Source organism: Suncus etruscus, chromosome 14 (genome assembly GCF_024139225.1).
Source record: "Suncus etruscus isolate mSunEtr1 chromosome 14, mSunEtr1.pri.cur, whole genome shotgun sequence".
Lineage (NCBI taxonomy): Eukaryota > Metazoa > Chordata > Mammalia > Eulipotyphla > Soricidae > Suncus > Suncus etruscus.
Window position 1 is genome coordinate 93,824,110 of NC_064861.1, and position 22,002 is coordinate 93,846,111.

General features: G+C 48.0%; 1 protein-coding gene and 1 non-coding gene across 2 annotated transcripts; both read right to left on the minus strand.

The window, feature by feature from the left end:
- Positions 1–270: 270 nt before the first annotated feature.
- CEACAM18 (CEA cell adhesion molecule 18) lies at positions 271–21,743 on the minus strand. The gene is made up of 7 exons (XM_049787584.1): positions 21,695–21,743; positions 9,065–9,418; positions 7,792–8,130; positions 6,697–6,972; positions 4,700–4,832; positions 378–450; positions 271–291 (listed from the first exon to the last, which is right to left on the minus strand). The coding sequence occupies exons 1-7, from the start codon at positions 21,741–21,743 to the stop codon at positions 271–273; spliced, it is 1,245 nt and encodes a 414-aa protein (XP_049643541.1).
- On the minus strand, positions 5,471–5,608 carry LOC126029333 (small nucleolar RNA SNORA2/SNORA34 family). Its single transcript, XR_007502948.1, has one exon. It is a non-coding gene; the product is annotated as a small nucleolar RNA SNORA2/SNORA34 family (small nucleolar RNA).
- Positions 21,744–22,002: the final 259 nt, after the last annotated feature.

Sequence of the window (22,002 nt, forward strand, 5' to 3'; positions counted from 1 at the left end):
CAGGATTCCGCTTGAAATACTACGGCTGCCGAGACCTCTTGACCTACACCTCCCAGAATGCCCAGCGGAACGCTTTCGGTATTTCCCCGCCCCTTGCCTACAACTACCAGAATGCCTTGCGCGGCTTTCTTTCTGCGCCTGCGTACATGTGTCTCGCGTAGTCGTTGCAGTGTTTTCTCCTCGCCTGCCGCCATTACTGCGTCAGCCGGAAGTGTTATTTTTTTTGTGGAGTTACGGGAGGCTTTCTAAGGGATGATGGACCATATTGTTTTACCCTTCGTAGTGCGGTTGCTGGGAATTGAAAGGGATTTGGGGGTAAAGCAAGCGCAAAGCCGGGCTCTTGCGTGATCTGCGCGTGCGCAAAGTCGGGCTCTTGCGTGATCTGCATATGCGCAGTCGACGCTCGCGTGAATCGGCGCGTGCGCAATGTCGTGAATCTGCGCGCTGGCTCTGTTTGGCGTTAGTGCGCATGTGCCGGGGGCAAGGTGGCCCTCGAGGTTTGCTACTTGCATTCAGGCTGTTGGTAGTTTTGGGGGGCCTTCTTTGCCAGCTTCTAGGCTGTGGATAAGATCGAGGGCCACGGGGGCAGAGAGATAGGACAGCCACGTAGGGTGCTTACCTTCCCCGAGATCCTGCATCCCTTAGGTCTCCTGAGCTCTGAGCCAGGAGTCCTCCTCGAGCACTGTGGGCCTAGAACAAGGAGCAATCTAGAGTTCCTGGGGAGTTGGCTCATTTTCTCAGAGTGAGTTGAAATCATACAGCGGGATCGATCGGGGACTTGCCTTACATACACCCTGCTTCGGTCCCCAACACTTCATGCCCCCCCCCCTTATCCACCCTAAACCCTCAGGAGTGATTCCTGAGTACTACCAGGTGTGGCCCCAAAACAAAATTTTATAAACTTTTTTTAAAATTTAAGTTTAATAGGCGAACTGGACAGTGCAAAGAAGGAAACTCGATTCCTGTTGCTGGTTTGCTTATTGGTGAAGTCCTGACAGCATGAAAAAAATCAGTATCACTGTGTTTCCAAACAAAAGCAGCTCCAAGGCTGGGAGCCTTTGAGATGCAAAGACCTCAGAAGTGCCAGACCCAGAGCAGGGCTGGACCCTTCACCTCTCCATCTTGGGGTGAGGGGTCACCACCACAGTTCACTTTCTCCATCGGGAGTGTTGAGGATATGTGCTCCCACATTCCCCCCCCGGCCCCCAGAATCCAGTCTTCACATTTTCCTTCATACACCTGGAATGAAGGGAGACCTTTTATTTCACTCTGGGTTTCCTTCTGGAAATTATTTTTAGTGAGTTTAGTCCCCAAACTTGGACTAATTTTCCTTCCCTGCAGTTAATTCCCGGCTCCAATTCCTGAGGCCACAGCTACCTGAGAAATGGAGAAATCGGGAGGAGGGGACCCGTCCCCTGCTTGTGAAAATCTTGTGGGACTCGGTGTCACCTGAGAGCCATCTAGTGGACAGCACAACTGTGATTTCTGTTTCTTGTTTTTCACCCAGCGTCTGATATTTAAATTGGCCGCCTGACAGACAGATGTGACAAGTTTCTATGGCATTATCAACCGGTTCAGTTGAAACTTCGCCTTATTCCAGATTCTGTTCTCTCTGCTTTGTTCCTAGGAGGCATCTCAAATGAATTTCTGCCTGGCTTCTGTGGATTTAGTCAGCTGAGTCTCTGTTTTTCCCTCCTCTCTCCCTCCCTCCCTTTTTCTGTGCTAAAGTACGACCAAGGAATTGTACATCTGGAGCTATTTGGGGGCACATGAATGATGTCAGGCTGGAAGAAAAAACTGAATGGCATGATGGGACCTAAACATGTCCCAGATTATTTTAATTTTCCTCTTTCTTTTTGATGATAATGGCAGTTTATCACACAGAAACAACACTCAGGGGTACATACAAAACTCTTGAAGGCATTCACATGTGCTCCACTTGTGATCTGTATCAATCATCATCACCTCTTCATCATTCTAGTGGATCAGCTGAAGCTTTGCCACCTACCATCTGTGTTTCATCAATCTCCGAGCACTTTGAACATCAGTTAAACATCCCACCTCCGCCCCACTGTCATTTCTAACAATGACAGTCACTCTCCACTTCCAGGTGGTTCCATTTCTTGGTCATTGGCAGTACTGGGAGCATTTTTTTTTTTTTTGCTTCATCCGTACAGCTGATTTGCTTGCAGCAGGATAAGGAAATGAAAAGGCTGGAAGCTCACTGGCTGCCAGGGAAGCAGAGTTTGAATTCGAGCATGACCTGCCACCTAATCTCAGTGGCCCCCTTGACTGGGACAGGCAGCAGCCAGTAGCCAAGTTTGCAAAAGTCATACCGCTGGTCCTAGGTGGGAGCTCCGAGGAGCTGCCATCTCCTGACCTCAGACGGGCATGGCTGAGCCCTTCAGCTGGACTCCGGGCTGGGTTTAGGCGGGCAGGTCTCATAGGTCGCCTCCAGGTCCTCTCTGCCAGTCACCTCACCTCACCTTGTGTGTTGTGTGTCTTGTACTTGTAGCTCTGAGGTCGATACTTGTGTGGCCCCATTCATCCTATAAGAGGAATCTGGGTAGAAGTCACACCAGAAGGGTCTCAGTGGCAAAAGTGCCCGTTTTGCTACAGAGGCAGAGAGAGTCCCAATGGACGGCAGGGTCTGTGGAACAGTGTATGGACTTTATTCCCTACATCCCACCCCTCCTTGGCCCTGTGCAACCACTGTGTGTGTGTGTGCGCATGTGTGTGTGTGTGTGTGTGAGAGAGAGAGAGAGAGAGAGAGAGAGAGAGAGAGAGAGAGAGACAGACAGACAGACAGACAGACAGACGGTACCGTGCACAGTGGAAGAACCAGAGTTAGATGGATTATCACCTCAGTGAGCCTCAACCCTGTGACCTGTCACTGCCGCAGTAGCAGCAGCAGCAGCAGGAAGGAGAGGGAAGGGGGAAATAAAATACAAAAAAGGAATGATCATTAAAAATAGTCCATGATGGGGCCGAAGTGACAGCACAGAGGGTTGGGCGCTTTTGCCTTGCATACAGCCAACCTGGATTCAATCTCTGGCATCCCATATGGTCCCCCAAGCCTACCAGGAGTAACTCCTGAATGCCTCTGGAATATAGAATATAGAAGGGGGAGGGGATGGGGCCAGCATGGTAGTGCTAGAGGTAAGGTGTCTGCCTTGCCAGCGCTAGCCTAGGAAAGACCGAGGTTCGATCCCCCGGCGTCCCATATGGTCCCCCCAAACCAGGAGCGACTTCTGAACGCATAGCCAGGAGTAACCCCTGAGCATCACCGGGTGTGGCCCAAAAACCAAAAAAAAAAAAAAAGGGGGGGGGAGTGGAGATGGTCAAGTTAAGGATAATACATTTCTCAAAAATAAAAAAGGGGGGCCGGGGCGGTGGCACTAGAGGTAAGGTATCTGCCTTGCCAGTGCTAGCCTAGGATGGACCGCGGTTCGATCCCCTGGCGTCCCATATGGTCCCCCAAGCCAGGAGTGACTTCTGAGTGCATAGCCAGGAGTAACCCCTGAGCGTCACCAGGTGTGGCCCAAAAACCAAAAAATAAAAAACTAAAAAATAAAAAAGGAAGGCACATCCAGAACATTCCAGAGAGTTCTGGGCTGGTAGGAGAATCATTCTCATCTCTAGTTGTTCTTCCGAAATGACTCCAGGAGTAGTCAAAACTCAGATTGTTGATCATACTCGCCTAGGTAGAACCTGCGGTGCAACATCTCACCTCCTCTTCCTCACTTGACTTCACGAATTGATGGTGCAGAGGTGGAGAGACTTGGGTCTACTCTACCCAGAACTCTGCTCACTGAACTGACCACCCTCCACAGTACCCTTGGAGGCCAGTGATTCTCTTCCTGTCCTCCCAGGTGGGAGCCCAGGACACTGGAGAAGCCATCACCTTGGGGACACCATTCCTGGATCGGCCTTGGTCAAGTTCGAATTTGGTCAATGCTGTAACCAACCTGCTTGAAGCCTCATCCCCACCCATTCTTCCTAGGTAACTTGACCTTACCTGCAAACCCCACCGATTCCTGGGAGGGGTCTTGAAAAAGGTAGATAAGGCTTTGACCAGAGGGGATTAGGGTCATTTTGGTCTTTTGCCAGCATGGAAGTCAAAGGGAAGATGGCTGAAAGGAGTTAAGATGCAGGGCTAGCTAAGAAAGGCTGAATGCTTGAAAGGTTATGATATAGGCCACACATGTGGTGGATAGGGCATGAATAAAGTTGATGCTTCCTGATGCCTGTCTCTGGATGAGTCTAATTCTGCCGTTCACCTAAACCTGAGACCCGCCAACTGATTGTGGAGCCACATGGCCTGGGATGGCAGAAAAAAAAAATCCCTCCATCCATCCTTCTCCATCCAGCACCATCGCTAATTATTTAATGCAACACTGCTGACCATCACAATTGAGCTTTTCTACCTGTTTGCCCATTTCTGCTTGGTGATAAGTAACTATCATGTACCTGGTTCATCTGGACTAGAGAAAACAATGTTCCAGAAGCCCCACAGAGCCCCTTGGAGATAGAGAGGACTCTACATCTCCTCACTGCACCTTAATCATCTAGTCACAGGATCCATCTGTCAGCCTCAACTTGACCCTACAGCCTAGTTCAGGCATATCCCACTCTGGCTCTCCTGGGAGTGGGTCTCTGTCCCCAATCCGTAGCCTTCGAGCATATGGGCAACAGGTACCTGTTGGAGCATTGGCCAATCAGGATGAAGATCAGCATTCCACAGAGTGAGAGGCCACCCAGGACAGCCAACATAATGAGCACCACCACCACAGGCTTCCCGAGATGTAAAACTTTAGTATCAGGAACATACCCTGGAAGGATAGGTGAAAAGCATCAGAGATGGCACCTCTTGACTCCCACACCCCAAGATCTTGACTCCCCCCCCAAGATCCCATAGTGCCAGTCATATGAGGAGTTTCCAGGCATGCAATATGAGAAAACTCCAGGGGGATTCAGCAGGGAATGGGACCGGCCCACCCCAACCACTGAGGGTAGGAGAGGAAATTCTCATGAGTGAGAGGATGGTTCAAAGGGAGCCCCGAGAAGTGTGTGATGTTGCAGGCAACTCTGGAGAAGGCCCATGAGCCATGAGGGTATGGAGAGTGCCTGGGCCTGGGGGAGGGTGCCTGTTGATCATGGGGTAAGCTCATTTTAACTAATATATGCTGAGCTCTGATTGAACACCAGGCGATCAGAACCAAGAGCTTGCCCAGCCTGTCTTGCAGAACAGGATGGGGCTGATGTGTAGGGATTGATGAGGTAATGGAACAGGAAGGGGCTGATGTGTAGGGAATGATGAGGTAATGCACTAAGGTGGGCGCTTTCCTTGGTGCCCCTAGTTTGATCTTTAGCGCGTCATGTCACCTGAACACTTCCAGGAATCATCTGAGCCCAGAACTGTTTGGTACTCCCTAAAACACCACTGGATGCATCTTTTTTTTTTCTTTTTAGATGTTTCTTTCTAATAAATTGACCATTACATTTACCAAATTGTGAAATGGCCAACAGACTATAGAAAGATATTTCTTTAGGTTCCTGTTTGAGACCCAACAGTTTTAGCAAACTGCTGGTCTTGATTCTGGGCCAAGGAATATGTCATAACCTCAAAACACACACACACACACACACACACACACACACACACACACACACACACACACACACACACACACACGTTGGGGCCAGAGCGATAGCACCTCGCCCACATCAACTCGGATTTCATCCCTGGCACCTCATAGGGTCCCCAGAACTTGCTAGAAATAATTTTTGAACACAGAGCCAGGAGTAAGTCCTGATTGCTGCCGGATGTGGCCCCAAAACAACAACAACAACAACAACAGTAAAAAGTGAATAGGATGGTTATTGCCCGTATCAGTATCTGGGAGTCCTGTTGCACTGATGAGATCCCTCAGTGCAACATTCTGGTCCCTGCAGGCTCCCATACTCTCCTTCCACAATGACTGACAGCTTCAAAGAGCTGAACCTGATGCTACTCTGAGCAGAAGGTCAGTTCCTGGCCCAGCTGGGAGGGGAACAGGGCACTGGGTTCCAGGCTCTGTGTCTCACTCTTCTCTCAACACATCTCTGCTTCCCACCCCAACACCAGGCCCAGGACTGGCATCTTTCCATTTGGCAGGAAACCACATGAAAGAAGAATGAAGACAGTTGCAGGGAACAGTCTTGTGCTTGCCATGGCCCTCAGCTGCCCCCTTGCCTTGCTCTTCTCATCTGCTGGTGAAAGCTAATGGACCGTCTCCTGTTAAGGGCACACAGGAGAGATGCGTCCAGTCAGTGGTCAGCCTTGGTGACCTTATCCCAGTCTATGATCCAGGAGGAGGCAGTGGGGGACTCAGATGTGTGTGGGAGGGCGGGAGGGCAAGAAGGAGGCCCCCATTCCAAAAAGGATACAGTCTAGGAGAAATGTAAGGAGGTGGAAAGCCTTACAAATCTGAACCCCAGGTGTCAGAGCCATCATCTAGCAGGGAAGGCGCTTGCCTTCCACGTAGCCAACCCCAGTTCAATTTCCGGCACTACCAGGAGCTATTCGTGAGTCCAGAGCCAGGCTCCAGCCTCAAACATAGCCGGGTGTGGGCCCCAAATCATAAAAAAAATAAAGAAATCTGAGCCCCAGAGTGTGGGAGGGTGGCCCATAGGAAGGTAGATTGGTGTACTCACGGGGTTTATTGATCCATACGTCCTTGTAGATGGTTATCTGGGTCCTGGAGTTCTGCACCGTGCACCGGTATCGGCCCAGCTGCTTCTCGGTCAGATTTCGGATGGTCACCTTTTGCCCCGAGACGTTCAGGGGCGTGTTGTAGTGGGTCCAACGGTACGTGGGAGCTGGCACCGAGTAGGACATACATTCTATGTTCACCAGAGAGCCTATGTCTGCTGTCACGACTCCTTCATAGTTATAAGGTTGGCTCAAGAAGCTCAAAGAGTCGGGACCATCTGCAGAGACAAGTAGGAGATGGAAGGCTGGTTTCTGGCCCTCCCCTTTGGGAAAGTCATCTCATCACCTTCACCCATAGGAAAACACCTCCTCCAGCCAGAGGGACCCCCACCCGCAACTCCAGCTACCTCCTAGCAGAGGGGAGGCATCAGCACCCACCAAGCTGAGTTTGAAAAGAACAACCCAGTCCCAGGGTTCAACTGGACTGTGATAATGAAATACGTTTAGGGTAGGAGTCGACTGACTATCCCAGGGCCCCTGCACTGGCCTCCACCATCACCTGTGCACCAACCTGTTTTACAGAGGAGGAAAAGGAGGCTCAGAAGAGAGGGTGGGAGAGTTCAGGAGACTCTACTGGCCTTCTCTAGGACATATAAGGTGTTCCCCGCCCCATCGTCACCCCCTACCCTCTCCTGCCTCCAGCCCAGGAAGCTCCTCCATGGAACTTCTTTGTGGCAGCCCCTATGTCCTATGTCTTGGTTCCAACCCTCTAGCCGGTTAGTAGGGGAGAAAAGAAGGTTTCCTGTCCTGTCCTGGCCCAGCATGCAACGGAGACCGAGGAGAGTGCAAGACCCGCTCCAGACTGAGAGGTGGAAAGGGAAAGTTGAACTTCCACGCTGAGTGAAGGAAGGAGTGGCTAAACATCCTCTAGACCTCCAAAGCTAGAACCTCAGTCACCCACTTCCATGGACCAGTTGCATTCTGAGTCGCAGAGATTGGGGTTTTGAGCAATGGGGGTTCTGCGGTGTGAGGAGCCTGGGATTCCAAAGCAGGCTGACTACTACAAAGTGGGTCCTCCACGCTCTCCCGTCACCAACTCTGCCCGCCTGAGTGCTCCAGTCCCCAGGTCTTCTCGGCCTTCACTTCCACAGCCTCAGAATACTCACAGGCTACAGACAGGCTGGCAAAACCCTTTTTAGTCATGTCTAAAGAGTTTGATGCCACACAGTCAAGCCATGTGTCAGAGCGACTGATCCTATGGATGACGAGGGTCCGGTTGTCTGGGGAAAGCGTCATTCGATCGTTACTGACCACCGGTCTGTCTGACAAGTGCCACTCAATTTTGGTGGCATTGGTGTTGCAGCTGGCACCAACGACATCCAAGAGCTCTACAGCTGAGCTGGTGTTGACTGTGAGAACAGGAGTGGTGAAATACTCTGGGGGAAAAGCAGGAAAAGAAAACAAGGTGGAAAAGAATTAGAGCTGGGTTCTCTCTTCCCAAGATCTGCTCCTCTCAATGGCGGATGCATGAATTTACTGCTTTATTTTGGCGTTAAAGGAGGGGAGCATACCTACTTGTGGTGTTTGGGGACAGTAGGAGGGGTGGGTAGGGGGGTCACTCTTGACTGTACTCAGAGCACCCTCCACAAGGTGTCTGGGATAGAGGCAAGACCCGCATATACCAAGAATATGTTCCATAGGGCATAGGGAAAGCATAGTGGATAGGGCATTTGCCTTGTAGGCAGCCAGTCCAGGTTCTATCCTTGACATCCCAGACGGTTCCCAGAGGAATGATGGTCAGGAGTGACCCCTGATTGCAGAGCCAGGAGTAATACCTAGGCACTTCGGGGTGTGACCTCAAAACAAAACAAATAAGAGCGTATTCCATCCCATAAGGCTTGGTCAAAAAATCTTTTGTTATTTTTTGTGTTGCTTTGGTTTGTTTTGTTATTTTTGTTTCGATGGGAGATGCTGCCAATTGTTCCACAGATTTGGGGCCTTGGGAGAGAACCTCTTGGGGGCTGAGAAGTAAGGGGTGACATGAGGCTGTGTAGATGCAGGCAACTGCCCGTGTTTGACTTGTCCTGCTCCAAACCTGAACCGTGGAAATAATGCATTTGTCTTGCATGCGGCTGACCCAGGAAGGACCCAGGTTCGACCCCGGCATCCCATACAGTCCCCCGAGCCTGCCAGGAGTGATTTCTGAGCACAGAGCCAGAAGTAACCCCAGAGCACCGTCAGGTGTGCTCTCCTCAAAATGAAGAAGAATCAGCTTGGATAGTGTAAAAACTGGTTATAGCCAAGGGCACTCACTCACCCCAGGTCTACCTGTGTTCTTTGGGGACAGGCCAACCTGACCCGCTCACTCACCTCCGACGCGCAGCAAGGCTGTGGCTGTTTGGTCCCCATTTGGGCTGGTCACCTTCACCGTGTAGTTCCCCGTGTCATGGATTTTGACCCAGCTGAAGAGCAGGCTGCCCTCTGTGATATTCTCCCGGCCACTGAATCGGGGACCTTTATGCCAGATATTGGAGGGTGGAAGATGGCTCAAGATGAGGTTTGGCTCAGAGACTTTGGTGTCACGGTACCAGCTGACTTCGGTGGCACTGGGAGGGAATCCCGAGAGTAACAGCATAGCTTCTGCACCCTCAAAATACTCCAAAAAACGTGCATCAATAGCAATCTCGCCTGAAGCCGGGCAGATGCCACAGGCCAGCCCGAAGACTGAAGAAGAGAAAAGGGGAATGGGGTAGGACAAAAACAGCCACACAGGTTAGAGGACACAGGTGTACGGGTCACTCTGGAGACACGGTCTTATCTTGTTCCCCTCCCAGTCCCAGCCTGGACCTCTTCCAGTCTGGCCTTAGCCACCAGACCCATCTCTGACCTTCCCCAACCTTGCTGTGACCTTCTCTTCCCTTTCAAGCACCCTTTCTAGGTGCCAAGGATCTGGTTATTCAAGCTTAAAATCTTTGGGTTTAATTTGGGAGAGGATTTGTTTTTTATGGAAGGGGGGCACATCCAGTGCACTGTGGGGTTACTCCTGGTTCTGCACTCAGGAATCCTAGCAGGCTCAGGGGACTACATGAGATGCCAAGGATCAAATCTGGATCAGCCTCATGCAAGGCAAGCTCCCTTCCCTCTGTGCTATCTCTGATCTCCAATATTTAACTTCTATGTGTATTCTTTATATATAGTATTATATATAAGTTGCTTATATGAATGCATATGCCATCTGTCACATATATATGTATACCATGCTCAAACTCTTTGATTTTAGGATCACACCTGCTTATACAAATAACTTACTCCTGGCTCTGCACTCAGAGATAGTGCAATCCTGGTGGGCTCAGAAGACCATACTGGGTGCCAGGGATTGAACCCAAGTTGGCCATGTGTTGTACTTTCTCTTTAGTCCTCTCAAATTCAAATTATTTATTTTGGTGGTGTGGGGGGGCATTCCCAGCGATGCTCATGTCTGACTCCTGTCTCTGTGTTCAGGAGTTACTCCTGGCAGGCTCAGAGGACTTATGGGATGCTGTAGATCAAACGTGGGTTGGCTGTATGCAAGGCAGGTGCCCTCCCCATTGTGCTATTGTTCTTGCTCCATCATTTTTTTTTTTTTTTTTTTTTTTTGGTTTTTGGGCCACACCCGGCGGTGCTCAGGGGTGACTCCTGGCTGTCTGCTCAGAAATAGCTCCTGGCAGGCACGGGGACCATATGGGACACCGGGATTCAAACCAACCACCTTTGGTCCTGGATCGGCTGCTTGCAAGGCAAACACCACTGTGCTATCTCTCCGGGCCCATCATTTTTATTTTAAATAAATAAATGCTTTCATTGAATCACCCTAATTCACAGTTATGAAGTTTATGATAGAGGGGCCAGAGCAGTGGCACAAACGGTAAGGAGTCTGCAGTGCCCACGCTAGTCTAGACGGACCGTGGTTCGATCCCCTAATATGGTTCCCCAACCTAGGAACGATTGCTGAGCACAGAGTCAGGAGTAACCCCTGAGCGTCACCAGGTGTGGCCCCCCAAACAAACAAACAAAAAACAAAGTTCGTGATTGAGTTTGTCATACATATGACATACAAGTGATGAAGGGACAGGTGCTGGACATTGTATGACCCAATGCCAAGTCTTGACTCTGGGGTTGGGAGGGGGCACAGACAGCTGAGAAAGAACCTGAATCTGGTTCTCTAGGAAGAACCCTGGTGATGTTTGAGATCAGTGGCTAGAACTTCTGGGTCATACAAAGAACATGTGTGCCAAGGGTGGGCATGAGTGGGTCCTGTCAGACAGTTAGGAATGAAGAAACAAGAAGGAGAGGATGGGGGTCCCAGTTCACCACACCTGGGATGTTATGGGTGGAGAAGGGAGCTGTATGTGTGTGTGTGTGTGTGTGTGTGTGTGTGTGAGAGAGAGAGAGAGAGAGAGAGAGAGAGAGAGAGAGAGAGAACGCACTAGGTTTATGTATCCAAGTTCACACATGTACTCATATGTTCTATGGATGTGATGTAGCTGGTGTGTGAACTCAGGTGAAGAGCCACCCCCTTCCCATCCCTCAGGTCCCTTCTCTGCCCTGGCCATTGGGGGTTGCTTACCCAGAAGGATCGGTCCACTCCAGAGCCCCCGGCTGGGCCTAGAAGGTTCCATGCTCTGTGGGTTTCCCCACCTATGGTCGGTCTTTGCAGGGCCCGGATATCTTTCCCTGCCCCTTCTCGACCCACTTGTGTACCTGAACTACTTTCTCCTCCCCGTATTTCTCTTTCTCTTCGGAATGGACTTTGCCCCTTAATGGGAGGACGAAAAGAAGCCGTGTGGGGTGTTGATTATCTTTATGAGTTTATGACCCTTGTAGGCTATTTACTATCTCTTGAGCATTTGACATGGTTTTGTCCCCATAAATGTAGGAACCCTGGGATGGAGAGTAGCATGGAGGCAAGGCATTTTTGCCGTGCATGCAGAAGGATGGTGGTTCAAATCCTGGCATGCCATATGGTCCCCTGAGCATGCCAGGAGCGATTTCTGAGCGTAGAGCCAGAAATAACCCCTGAGTGCTGCCAGGTGGGACCCAAAAACCAATTAATTAATTAATTAATTAATTAATTAAATGTAGGAACCCGTGTGCTCACTACAAGAGCTTAATAAGGTACTGGAGTGGGAGGACAGCCATGAGGGATCTTGCCTTACATGGGTTCAACCAAAACTTGATTCCAGATTCGATCATCCCCATAGAGATTCCTGGAGCCTGCCAGGGGATGATCTCTAAGCACAGATCTAGGAGTGATCTCTGAGCACTGCCTGGTGTGGCACAATAAAACAACAAAAGCAAAATACTTAACTTTTTAAAATTACTTTATTTAAACACTGTGGTTACAAGGTTGTCCATAATACATCTTTTTCCCCCTCAGATATAAATTGTTCATGATTGAGGTTTTTTTGGGGGGGGCTTCACACCTAGTGATGCTCAGAGGTTACTCCTGGCTCTGTGCTTAGAAATTGCCTCCAGCAGGCTTGAGGGACAATATGGGATGTTGGGGGTTGAGCCCAGGTCTGTCCTGGGTCAGCCATGCACAGGCAAATGCCCTACCTCTGTGCTATTGCTCCAGCCCCCTCATGATTAAGTTTTAACTTTAATTTTTATTTCGGGGGTGGCACACCCAGTGGTTACTTCTGGCTCATGTACTTAGAAATTACACCTGACAGTCTCAAGGGACCATATGCTGGGGATCAAACCCAGGATGGCCACATGCAAAGCAAATGTCCTACCTACTTGCTGTGCTCCAGCCTCTTAACTTTTCTTTTTTTTTTTTTTTTTTTTTTTTTTTTGGTTTTTGGGCCACACCCATTTGACGCTCAGGGGTTACTCCTGGCTATGCGCTCAGAAGTCGCTCCTGGCTTGGGGGACCATATGGGACGCCGGGGGATCGAACCGCGGTCCGTCCTAGGCTAGCGCAGGCAAGGCAGGCACCTTACCTTTAGCGCCACCGCCGGGCCCCTTAACTTTTCTTTTTTAAAGAAACCAATATTCATTTAGGTTGAGTGTACAGGTCTGATCAACTTTATTCAAAAATTTGTGAACCAGCCAGTATTGCATGTAGCAGGCATGTACCCTAAGAAATACACAAAGAAAATGACTGCAAGTGGGCAAAGACAGTTCTTGTACTGTGTATTTTTTGTTTGTTTGTTTGTTTGTTTTGGTTTTTGGGCCACACCCATTTGATGCTCAGGGGTTACTCCTAGCTAAGCGCTCAGAAATTGCCCCTGGCTTGGGGGGATCGAACCACGGTCCTTCCTTGGCTAGTACTTGCAAGGCAGACACCTTACTGGTATCACCTCGCCGGCCCCTGTACTGTGTATTTTTAAAGCATAGTATGCCATGCAGTCCTCTGTTTTTCCTTAGCTAAGACTTTGGGAGAACCAAAAATCCTCTTTAAGTTTTTTTTGGTAGTATTTGAAACTTCATTTAAACACGGTGACTTACAGGGCTGTTTATAATACAGTGGTTTTGGGCATTCAATGTTCCATCCAAAACCAATCCCACTACTGGCATGACCTTCCAGTCAACAATATCCCCAATTCCACCCCACCAATCCTTCCCTCTTACCAGGCACAAAATAATTTATTTCATATGGCTCATTAGAATACGTATTTCACAACTTTGTTACTAATTGACTGGACTAGTTGGTGCTAGCAGAGCCTTCTGTTTTATTGTTTTCACTCCTGAATTTAGTGAGCATTGACACATCTTTCCCAGCTAATTTGCTGTGCTCCTGTCAAATAAAAATCCATGGGCTGGAGAGATAGCACAGAGGTAGAGTGTCTGCCTTGCATGCTGCTGACTAGGGGCGGACCCAGGTTCAATCCTCAGCATCCCATATGGTCCCTGCTGCCAGAAGCGATTTCTGAGTGCAGAGCCAAAAGTAACCCCTGCATACCACCAGGTGTGGCAAACAACAACAACTACAACAAAAATTCTAAAGTTGGTGAGACCACCCCAGGCCATGTTTCTAACCCCTTATTTGGATGGGTCTGATGAATCAGGGTAGTGATAGAGAAATAATACACCAAGCATTAGGGAAAAGATTCATTGGAGTCAGCCTGATTTTTGCTTCATGGCCTCTCTCTGCCATGTGGTCTCTCTGTCCCCCTCTCCAAAGCCAGAACTCCTTTCTTTTTGGGGGGGGTATTTTTTGGTTCATACCCAGCGGTGCTCAGGGGTTCTCCTGGCTTTGTGCTCAGAAATCGCTCCTGGAAGGCTTGGGGGACCTTATGGAAGGTCAAGAATCAAACCCAGGTTCGTCAAACCCAGGTTTGACTAAGTGCGAGGCAAATGCCTTACTGCTATACTATTGCCTCGGCCCAAGAACTCCTTTCTTTATTCAAACCATTTCCCAAAACCAGGAGGGGGAAGGTCTAGTAAAACAGGTGGACTTTTACATATCAAAAGAGGAGGTTAGGCTATACCACTCCTAGGGATATACCCAGGAACACCAAAACACAATACAAAAATGCCTCTGCACACCTATATTCATTGCAGCACTATTTACAACAGCCAGAATCTGGAAACAACCCAGATGCCTGACAACAGATGGGTGGCTAAAGACACTATGGTTACATATACACAATGGAATATTATGCAGCCATCAGGAAAAATTAAAGTCAAGACATTTTCCACACATGGATGGACAAGGAAACTATTATGCTGAGTGAAATAAGTCAGAGGGAGAGAGATAGACACACAATAGTCTCACTCACCTGTGGGATTTAAGAAAAATAAAACAGTATTGTAATAATACCCAGAAACAATAGAGATGATGGCTGGAAGGACAGGCCATGATATGAAGCTTACCACAAAGTGGTGAGTAAAGAGTGGTGAGTGCAACTAGAGAAATAACTACACTAACAACTATTGTGACAATGGTAGTGAGTGAGAGAAATAGAATGCCTGTCTTCAATACAGGGAGAGTGCGGGAGAGGAGGGAGGTGGAGGCATCGGTGGTGGGAAGGTTGCACTGGTGAAGGTGGGTGTTCTTTTTGTGACTGAAACCCAACTACAAACATGGTTGTAATTATAATGCTTAAATAAAGATATATATTTTTTATTTTTGGGTCACAGCCGGCAGTGCTCAGGGGCTACTCCTGGCTCTATGCTCAGAAATCACTCCTGGCAGGCTCCAGGGACCATATGGGATGCCAGGATTCGAACCACCGTCCTTCCACATGCAAGGCAAAAGCTTTACCTCCATGCTATCTCTCCGGCCCCATTAAATAAAGATATTAACTTAAAAAAAATTTTTTTTAAGAAAGAAGCGTTTACCAGTAAGAGGAAGTCTGAGGAACACCTTTGTTTAGGGTTTTAGCTAGGTTCACCTTACTGCTCCTACTGGGTTGTCAGGAACTGTGAAGTTTGGAGGTGTCAAATGCCATATATTAGGCAGCTTTGTGTTCTGAGAGCTGGCGAATTGGGCCACTTCAGCAACTTGACATCACTTAGTGGGTGATTACCTTGGGGCATTACCTTGGGGCTGGGCCATTGATACAGCCTGAGAACAAACATCCCCTTTCAAACAAAGGCTTTGCTTCAGAATTAGAGTTACACACGCCCTATTGCAAGCAGAAACATGGTGCATTATTACATCTTCATCATCAGGGTGAAGACGCTAGAAGTGGATTCTCAGGGCTCCTGGCAAGAGACTGAATGCCCGATGCTGATAGGTCCTCAGAAGCAGGAATGACTGTTGGCCGGAAGCCTCCTTGGGTTGCACAGATTCATTTTCTCCAACTGAACAGAGCTCAGGGTGGCCCCTTCCACACTGGATCCCTTATTGGCTGGAGCATCTTGGTTGGGGTCCTGTCTCTGGACATCTTTTTTTTGGGGGGGGGTCACACCTGGCAGTGCTCAGGGGTTACTCCTGGCTCTGTGCTCAGAAATCACTCCTGGCAGGCTCAGGGGACCACATGGGATGCCAGGATTTGAACCATTGTCCTTCTGCATGAAAGGCAAACATCCTACCTCCATGCTATCTCTCCAGCCTCTCTCTGGATATCTTCTATGAGGTCCTGTCTCTGAATCCAAGAGGATGGATCTGTAAGTGTTCAGCCCCCAAATACCTTTAAGGTGAGATGCCTTTCAGATGTTGGAAATTATTTCCCTTCAAAGAAGTTCATTCATTTTGGACATGAGCCCCTGTTATTACCTGAACCTTATACTGTACATCAATGCACACTCAAGAAACCCAATTTGGGGGGGGGGGCACACCCAGCAGTGCTCAGGGATTACCCCTGACTCAATGTTCAGAGATTGTTCCTGGCAGGTTTGTGGAACCCTATGGGATGCTGGGATCGAACCCGGGTTGGCCACATGCAAGGCAAATGCCTGCCCTGCTGTGCTATCACTCTGGTTCATTGAAGCCTGATTGTATTTCTTTTTTTTTTTACCTTCCTTGGCATGGAACCCAGATGTCCCGCATGCACTTTGCCTTTTAGCTCCCCCCCACCCCCCTTCACAGGCACACACTCAGCCAACACTATATCTTATCAGGAGATAAAATCTTCAGAGCCTCTCCCAGGGCAAAGTTCTGGGAGGGGTTCCCAGCCACACTAATTCAGCCATAAAAGTTCAACAGGCCCTGGTGATAAGGCCACGAGGCTTGGAACATTGGTGGAATAAACAAAACAAATCATTTCCGGTCTCCAAGATCACTGCTTGGGGAAGGGAGTGTCTTGGACCCCCAAGAGAGGGATTCAACAGTATATTTCTTTTATTATTATTATTATTATTATTATTATTATTATTGTTATTATTATTATTATTATCTTTATTTAAACACCTTGGTTACAAATATGATTTCAATAATGTCTGTAATAAAGAACCTCAGACTTGTACCAGTAAACTGGATTCTATTTCTGGGGGGCACACCTGTTGGTACTCAGGAGGTACTCCTGACTCTGGGCTAGGAGAAATCACTTCTAGTGGGCTTGGGAGACCATTTGGGATTCCTAGAATCAAACCCAGAATTCCTCCCTGGATTGGCAACGTGCAAGACAAATGCCCTACTGCTGTGCTATCTCTCTGGCCCCCTAAGTTTTTATTTTAAAAAATATTTACTTAAAAAATATTTATTTTATTTAAGCATGAGGGTTACAAATAGTTTCTGATTCTTTCTCTTTTCTTTTTCTATCTTTCTTTCTTCTCTTTCTTCCTTCCTTCCTTCCTTCCTTCCTTCTTCCTTCCTTCCTTCCTTTTTCTCTTCCTTCCTTCCTTCCTTCCTTCTTCCTTTCTTTCTTTCTTTCTTTCTTTCTTTCTTCTTTCTTTCTTTTCTTTTCTTTCTTTCTTTCTTTTTCTTTCTTTCTTCTTTCTTTCTTTCTTTCTTTCTTTCTTTCTTTCTTCTTTCTTTCTTTCTTTCTCTTTCTCTCTTTCTCTCTTTCTCTCTTCTCTTTCTTTTCTTTCTTTCTTTCTTTCTTTCTTTTTTCTTTCTCTTTCTTTCTTTTCTTTCTTTCTTTCTTCTTTTTCTTTCTTTTCTTTCTTTCTTTCTTTCTTTCTTCTTTCTTCTCTCTTTCTTCTCTCTCTCTCTTTCTTTCTTTCTCTTCTTTCTTTCTCTTCTCTTTCTTTCTCTTCTTCTTTCTTTCTTCTTTCTTTCTTTCTTTCTTTCTTTCTTTCTTTCTTTCTTTTCTTCTTCTTTCTTTCTTTCTTTCTTTCTTTCTTTCTTTCTTTCTTCTTTCTTTCTTTCTTCTTTCTTTCTTTCTTTCTTTCTTTCTTTCTCTTTCTTCTTTTCTTTCTCCTCCCTCCTCCCTCCCTCCCTCCCTTCCTTCCTTCCTTCCTTCCTTCCTTCCTTCCTTCCTTCCTTCCTTCTTCCTCCCTCCCCCCCCTCTCTTTTTCATTTGTTGTTGTTGTTGTTTTTGGGCAGCACTCAGGGGTTACTCCTGGCTCTACGCTCAGAAATTGTCCCTGGCAGGCTCGGGGGACCATATGGGATGCCGGGATTCAAACCACCATTCTTCTGCATGCAAGGCAAATGCCCCTACCTCCATGCTATCTCTCCAGCCCCTGTTTCTGATTTTCTATCATAAAATGTGTACCACCCTTCAGCAGTGCACATTTCCCACCACCGTCTCCAGTTTTCCTCCCACCCTCACCCTGTCTACCTCTGGGGCAGGCATTTTTATTTCTCGCTTTCCTTTTTGATACTGTTGCTTGCATTGTTGATTTAATAGAAACACGCACTGTTGTTATTGAAGAAGTAGCATGACTACCACTCTACCCCCTTTCAGTTCTAGTCCAGAACGATCAGTTCCAACTACCATTGTCACAGTGGACCCTTCTCTACCCTAACCCTTCTCTACTCACCACTTTATTGTGGCAAGCTTCCTGCTATGGGCTGGTCCTCCTGGCCCTCATCTCTATTGTCTCTGGATATTATTACCATACTCTCTCCCCCCCTTACCATACTATCTTTATTTTTCTTATACCCCACAAATGAGTGAGATTATTCTATGTCTATCCCTCTCCCTCTGCTTCATTTCACTCAGCATAATACTCTCCATATTCATCCACGTATAAGCAAATTTCAGGAGTTCATTTTTCCTAACAGCTGCATAGTATTCCATTATGTAGATGTACCACAGTCTCTTTAACCACTCACCCATTCTGAGGGACTTCATACAACCTGAATTCTTGTCTACCCTTCTGCACATGGGTAGTGAGTGCACAAAATGCTTCTCCATCCTGCCGGCATCTCTGATCTCTGAAACACATTTGCCATCCAGAAAGGCAAGAGTACTGGGTGAGCCTGTGGACCACAGACTGTCCTATGAGCTCTACAGTGTGGAGAATGCCTGGGGCCAGTGGGGTGTGACCTGGAGCAGGCTGGAAAGCCCATCATCACCAAGCCCACCAGCCTTGGCAATGAGCCAAGGACCACTGGACCACTGTGGACAACTGTCTGCTTCAAATCACTTCGCTGGCAGCCATGCCTGCCTGTTTGCCCTGTTGTCTCTGCCCTTAAATCCTCTCCACTCCATCTCCCTGCCCACTGGGGTGCTGAGCCTGGCCTGCTGTTAGGGTTCGAATTGACACTCATGTCTGCACGGAGAGTCAAAGACCACCCCCAATAATGCAAGGTGCAAAAGGGAGTTTATTAAGTTAACCAAGGTCTGACACTCATCCAACCAAGGGAGTCTTGCCAAGGACCCTGAGTCAGATCTTCAAGCAGTTTATCTAGAAATCACAAGTAGTAACAGTACAATCATTTCATTGATTGGATGCCTTAATTTATCACTGACTTTTCTGTCTCAACTTGGGTTGTCTAAGGCTACTCTGATTCGAACCCTGGCTGTCTGGGGAGCCTTTTCAGAGAGGATACTCTAAGCTCACTCAACCCCCTAGTTCCTTATTCTTGGAGGTCACCTAACTTTGATTTCATTTCTTTTTTTTTAATAATAATAAATTTTATTTTTGGTTTTATTTCTGAGTTAACTCTTTCTCCCCTTCAGCTAGAAGTGGAAAAGTATACTTGACTAGGGGGTGGGTTTGTCTTAGTCTAGTGTTCCTTATCTTGGACTTAACGGGGTGGGGGGGAGGGGGGAATCTTGGTTCTTACACTGCTGCACCCTGTTGGCGAGCTCCTGGCCGTTTGGGCCTGACACCAGGTGGAAGATGAGGCCTATAAACTGTCCCCACAAGCCTGGCACATACAAACTCACTTCCTCCATCTTGTCCCAAGGATAAGGACGACTTTTATGGAAAGATTTTGTGCAGTAAGATCACATTGGCCACCTGGTGGGCTATAGATTTATAAGCTTTGCTTTTTATTTTATTTGTGGTGTTTGGGCCACATCGGGCAGTGCTCAGGGATTCCTCCTGGCTCTTTGCTCAGGAATCTCTCCTGGCAGGCTTGGGGGACCGGATGGGATGATGGGGATTGAACCTAAATTGGACATGTACAAGGGAAAGGCGCTACCTGCTGTGCTATCACTTCAGCCCCCTACAAACACTCTTCTTTAAAAAAAGAAAAAAACTTTATTGCTGGAGAGATAGCATGGAGGTAGGCATTTGCCTTGCATGCAGAAAGACATGGTTTGAATCCCGGCATCCCATATGGTCCCCCAAGCCTTCCCGGAGCCATTTCTGAGTGCAGAGCCAGGAGGAACCCCTGAGCATTGCCGGGTGTGACCCAAAAACCAAAACAAACAGAAAATCTTTATTTATTGATTGATTGGTTGGTTGGTTCTGGGGCCACACCCAGTGGTGCTCAGGGGTTACTCCTAGCTCTGTGCTCAGATATTGCTCCTGGCAGACTCAGGGGACCAAATGGGATGCCAGGAATCTTCTCTCTGGGGATGTTTGAGGCAAACACTCTAACCCGGGGCTTTGGGACTCACATCCACTGCAGTAGAAGTTGGGTCTACACGGAAGGAAGTGAGTTACCATCTTTCTCCAGAGTAGACAGACCCAGCTACAACAGGTTGCTTCATTATTTTTTTTCTGTTGATTTGTTTGTGGCTCACACTCGGCTGTGCTCAGGGATCACTCCTCACAGGGTTTGGGGATTATATGGGTGTTGGGAATCGAACCTGAGTCAGGACCTATCATATCATTTTTTTTCTTTCCTTTTTTATTTGTTGTTGTTGTTTTTGGTTTTTGTTTTTGGGTCACACCCAACAGCGCTTGGGGGCTCCTCCTGGCTTTATGCTCAGAAATCGCCCCTGGCAGGCAGGGGGGACCATATGGGATGCTGGGATTCGAACCACTGTCCTTCTGCATGCAAGGCAAACATACCATCTCCATGCTGTCTCTCCAGCCTCCATTTTTTCTTTCTTTTTATTTTTTTAAAACTCTTTTTATTGATTGGAGCCAGAGAGATAGCATGTAGTTAGGGCTTTTGCCTTGCATGTTCGAATCCCAGCATACCATATGGTCTCCTGAGCCTGCCAGGAGTGATTTCTGAGCGTAGAGCCAGGAGGAATCCCTGAGCACTGCTGGGTGTGACCCAAAAGCCAAAAGCCAAAAAAAAAAAAAAAAAAGCCTTTATTTATTGATTGATTAATTAGTTTTTGGGCCACAACTGGAGTTACTTAAGGGGGGGGGAATCTTGGTTCTTACACTGCTGCACCCTCTTGGCGAGCTCATGGCTGTTTGGGCCTGGCACCAGGTGGAGGATGAGGCCTATAAACTGTCCGCACAAGCCTGGCACATACAAACTCACTTCCTCCATCTTGTTCCAAGGATAATGACGACTTTTATGGAAAGATTTTGTGCAGTAAGATCACATTGGCTATCTCTGCGGTCCCCATTTTTTTATTCTTTTTATTTTTTTTTTAAACTTTACTTATTGATTCGGGCTGAAGAGATAGCATGGAGGTAGGGCTTTTGCTTTGCATGCAGAAGAATGGTTGTTCGAATCCCAGCATCCCATATGGTCCCCCAAGCCTGCCAGGAGCGATTTCTGAGCGTAGAGCCAGGAGGAACCCCTGAGCACTGCTGGTGTGACCCAAAAAAAAAAAAAAAGCCTTTATTTATTTATTGATTAATTAGTTTTTGGGCCACAACCGGGGTTACTTAAGGGTTGCTTCTGGCTCTGCACTCAGAAATAGCTCCTGGCAGGCTGGGGGCCCATATGGGATGCTGAGAATTGAACTGGGCCCTCTCGGGTTGGCCATATGCAAGGCTAGCACCTACCACTGTGCTATCTCTCCAGCCCCTTATCATTTTTCCCCATATATATATATATATATATATAGATAGATAGATAGATAGATAGATAGATATCTATATATATTTTGGGGGGGGTCTTTAGGTCTCACCCAGCAGCCCTCAGGGTTTCCTCTTGGTTCTATGCTCAGAAATCGCTCCTGGCAGGACCATATGGGATGCCAGGATTTGAACCACCGTCCACCATCCTTCTGCATGCAAGGCCAATACCCTACTACCATGCTGTCTCTCTGGGCCCCCTCTTTTTTTCTTTCTTTTTTAATCCTCTGCCTCAACCCTCACCATATGCCAGGTAGTTGAGCTGTGATGAGGTGACAGCAAACAGACTCATGGCCCGTCCTGTTTATGGTGAGTGATGCAGGAAGACCTGAGGGAGCTCCAGGGAGGAACCAGGTGCAAAGGCAGCAGCCAGACTAAGGGGACGACACCTTGGTCCCCTCTCCTGGTTGTGGTTTCGGCAGCCACAAGCTGAGCTGCTCCTCATCCTCTTCATCATCCTCCCACACTGGGAGCACAGCATGTGAGGGGCGGGGGTGCAGGGCACACAGCAAAGGGGGCAGGGTTGAGAGCACAGGACAGAATCCAGTCTG

Excerpts from the sequence above, each read along its gene's own strand:
- CEACAM18 (XM_049787584.1), bottom strand. The coding sequence starts at position 21,743 with ATGAGTCTGTTTGCTGTCACCTCATCACAGCTCAACTACCTGGCATAT. Across the intron at positions 4,833-6,696 it reads CGTATGGATCAATAAACCCC|GGTATGTTCCTGATACTAAA; the intron begins GTGAGTACACCA and ends CTATCCTTCCAG. Across the intron at positions 292-377 it reads ACTGCGCATATGCAGATCAC|CAACCGCACTACGAAGGGTA; the intron begins GCAAGAGCCCGA and ends TTCAATTCCCAG.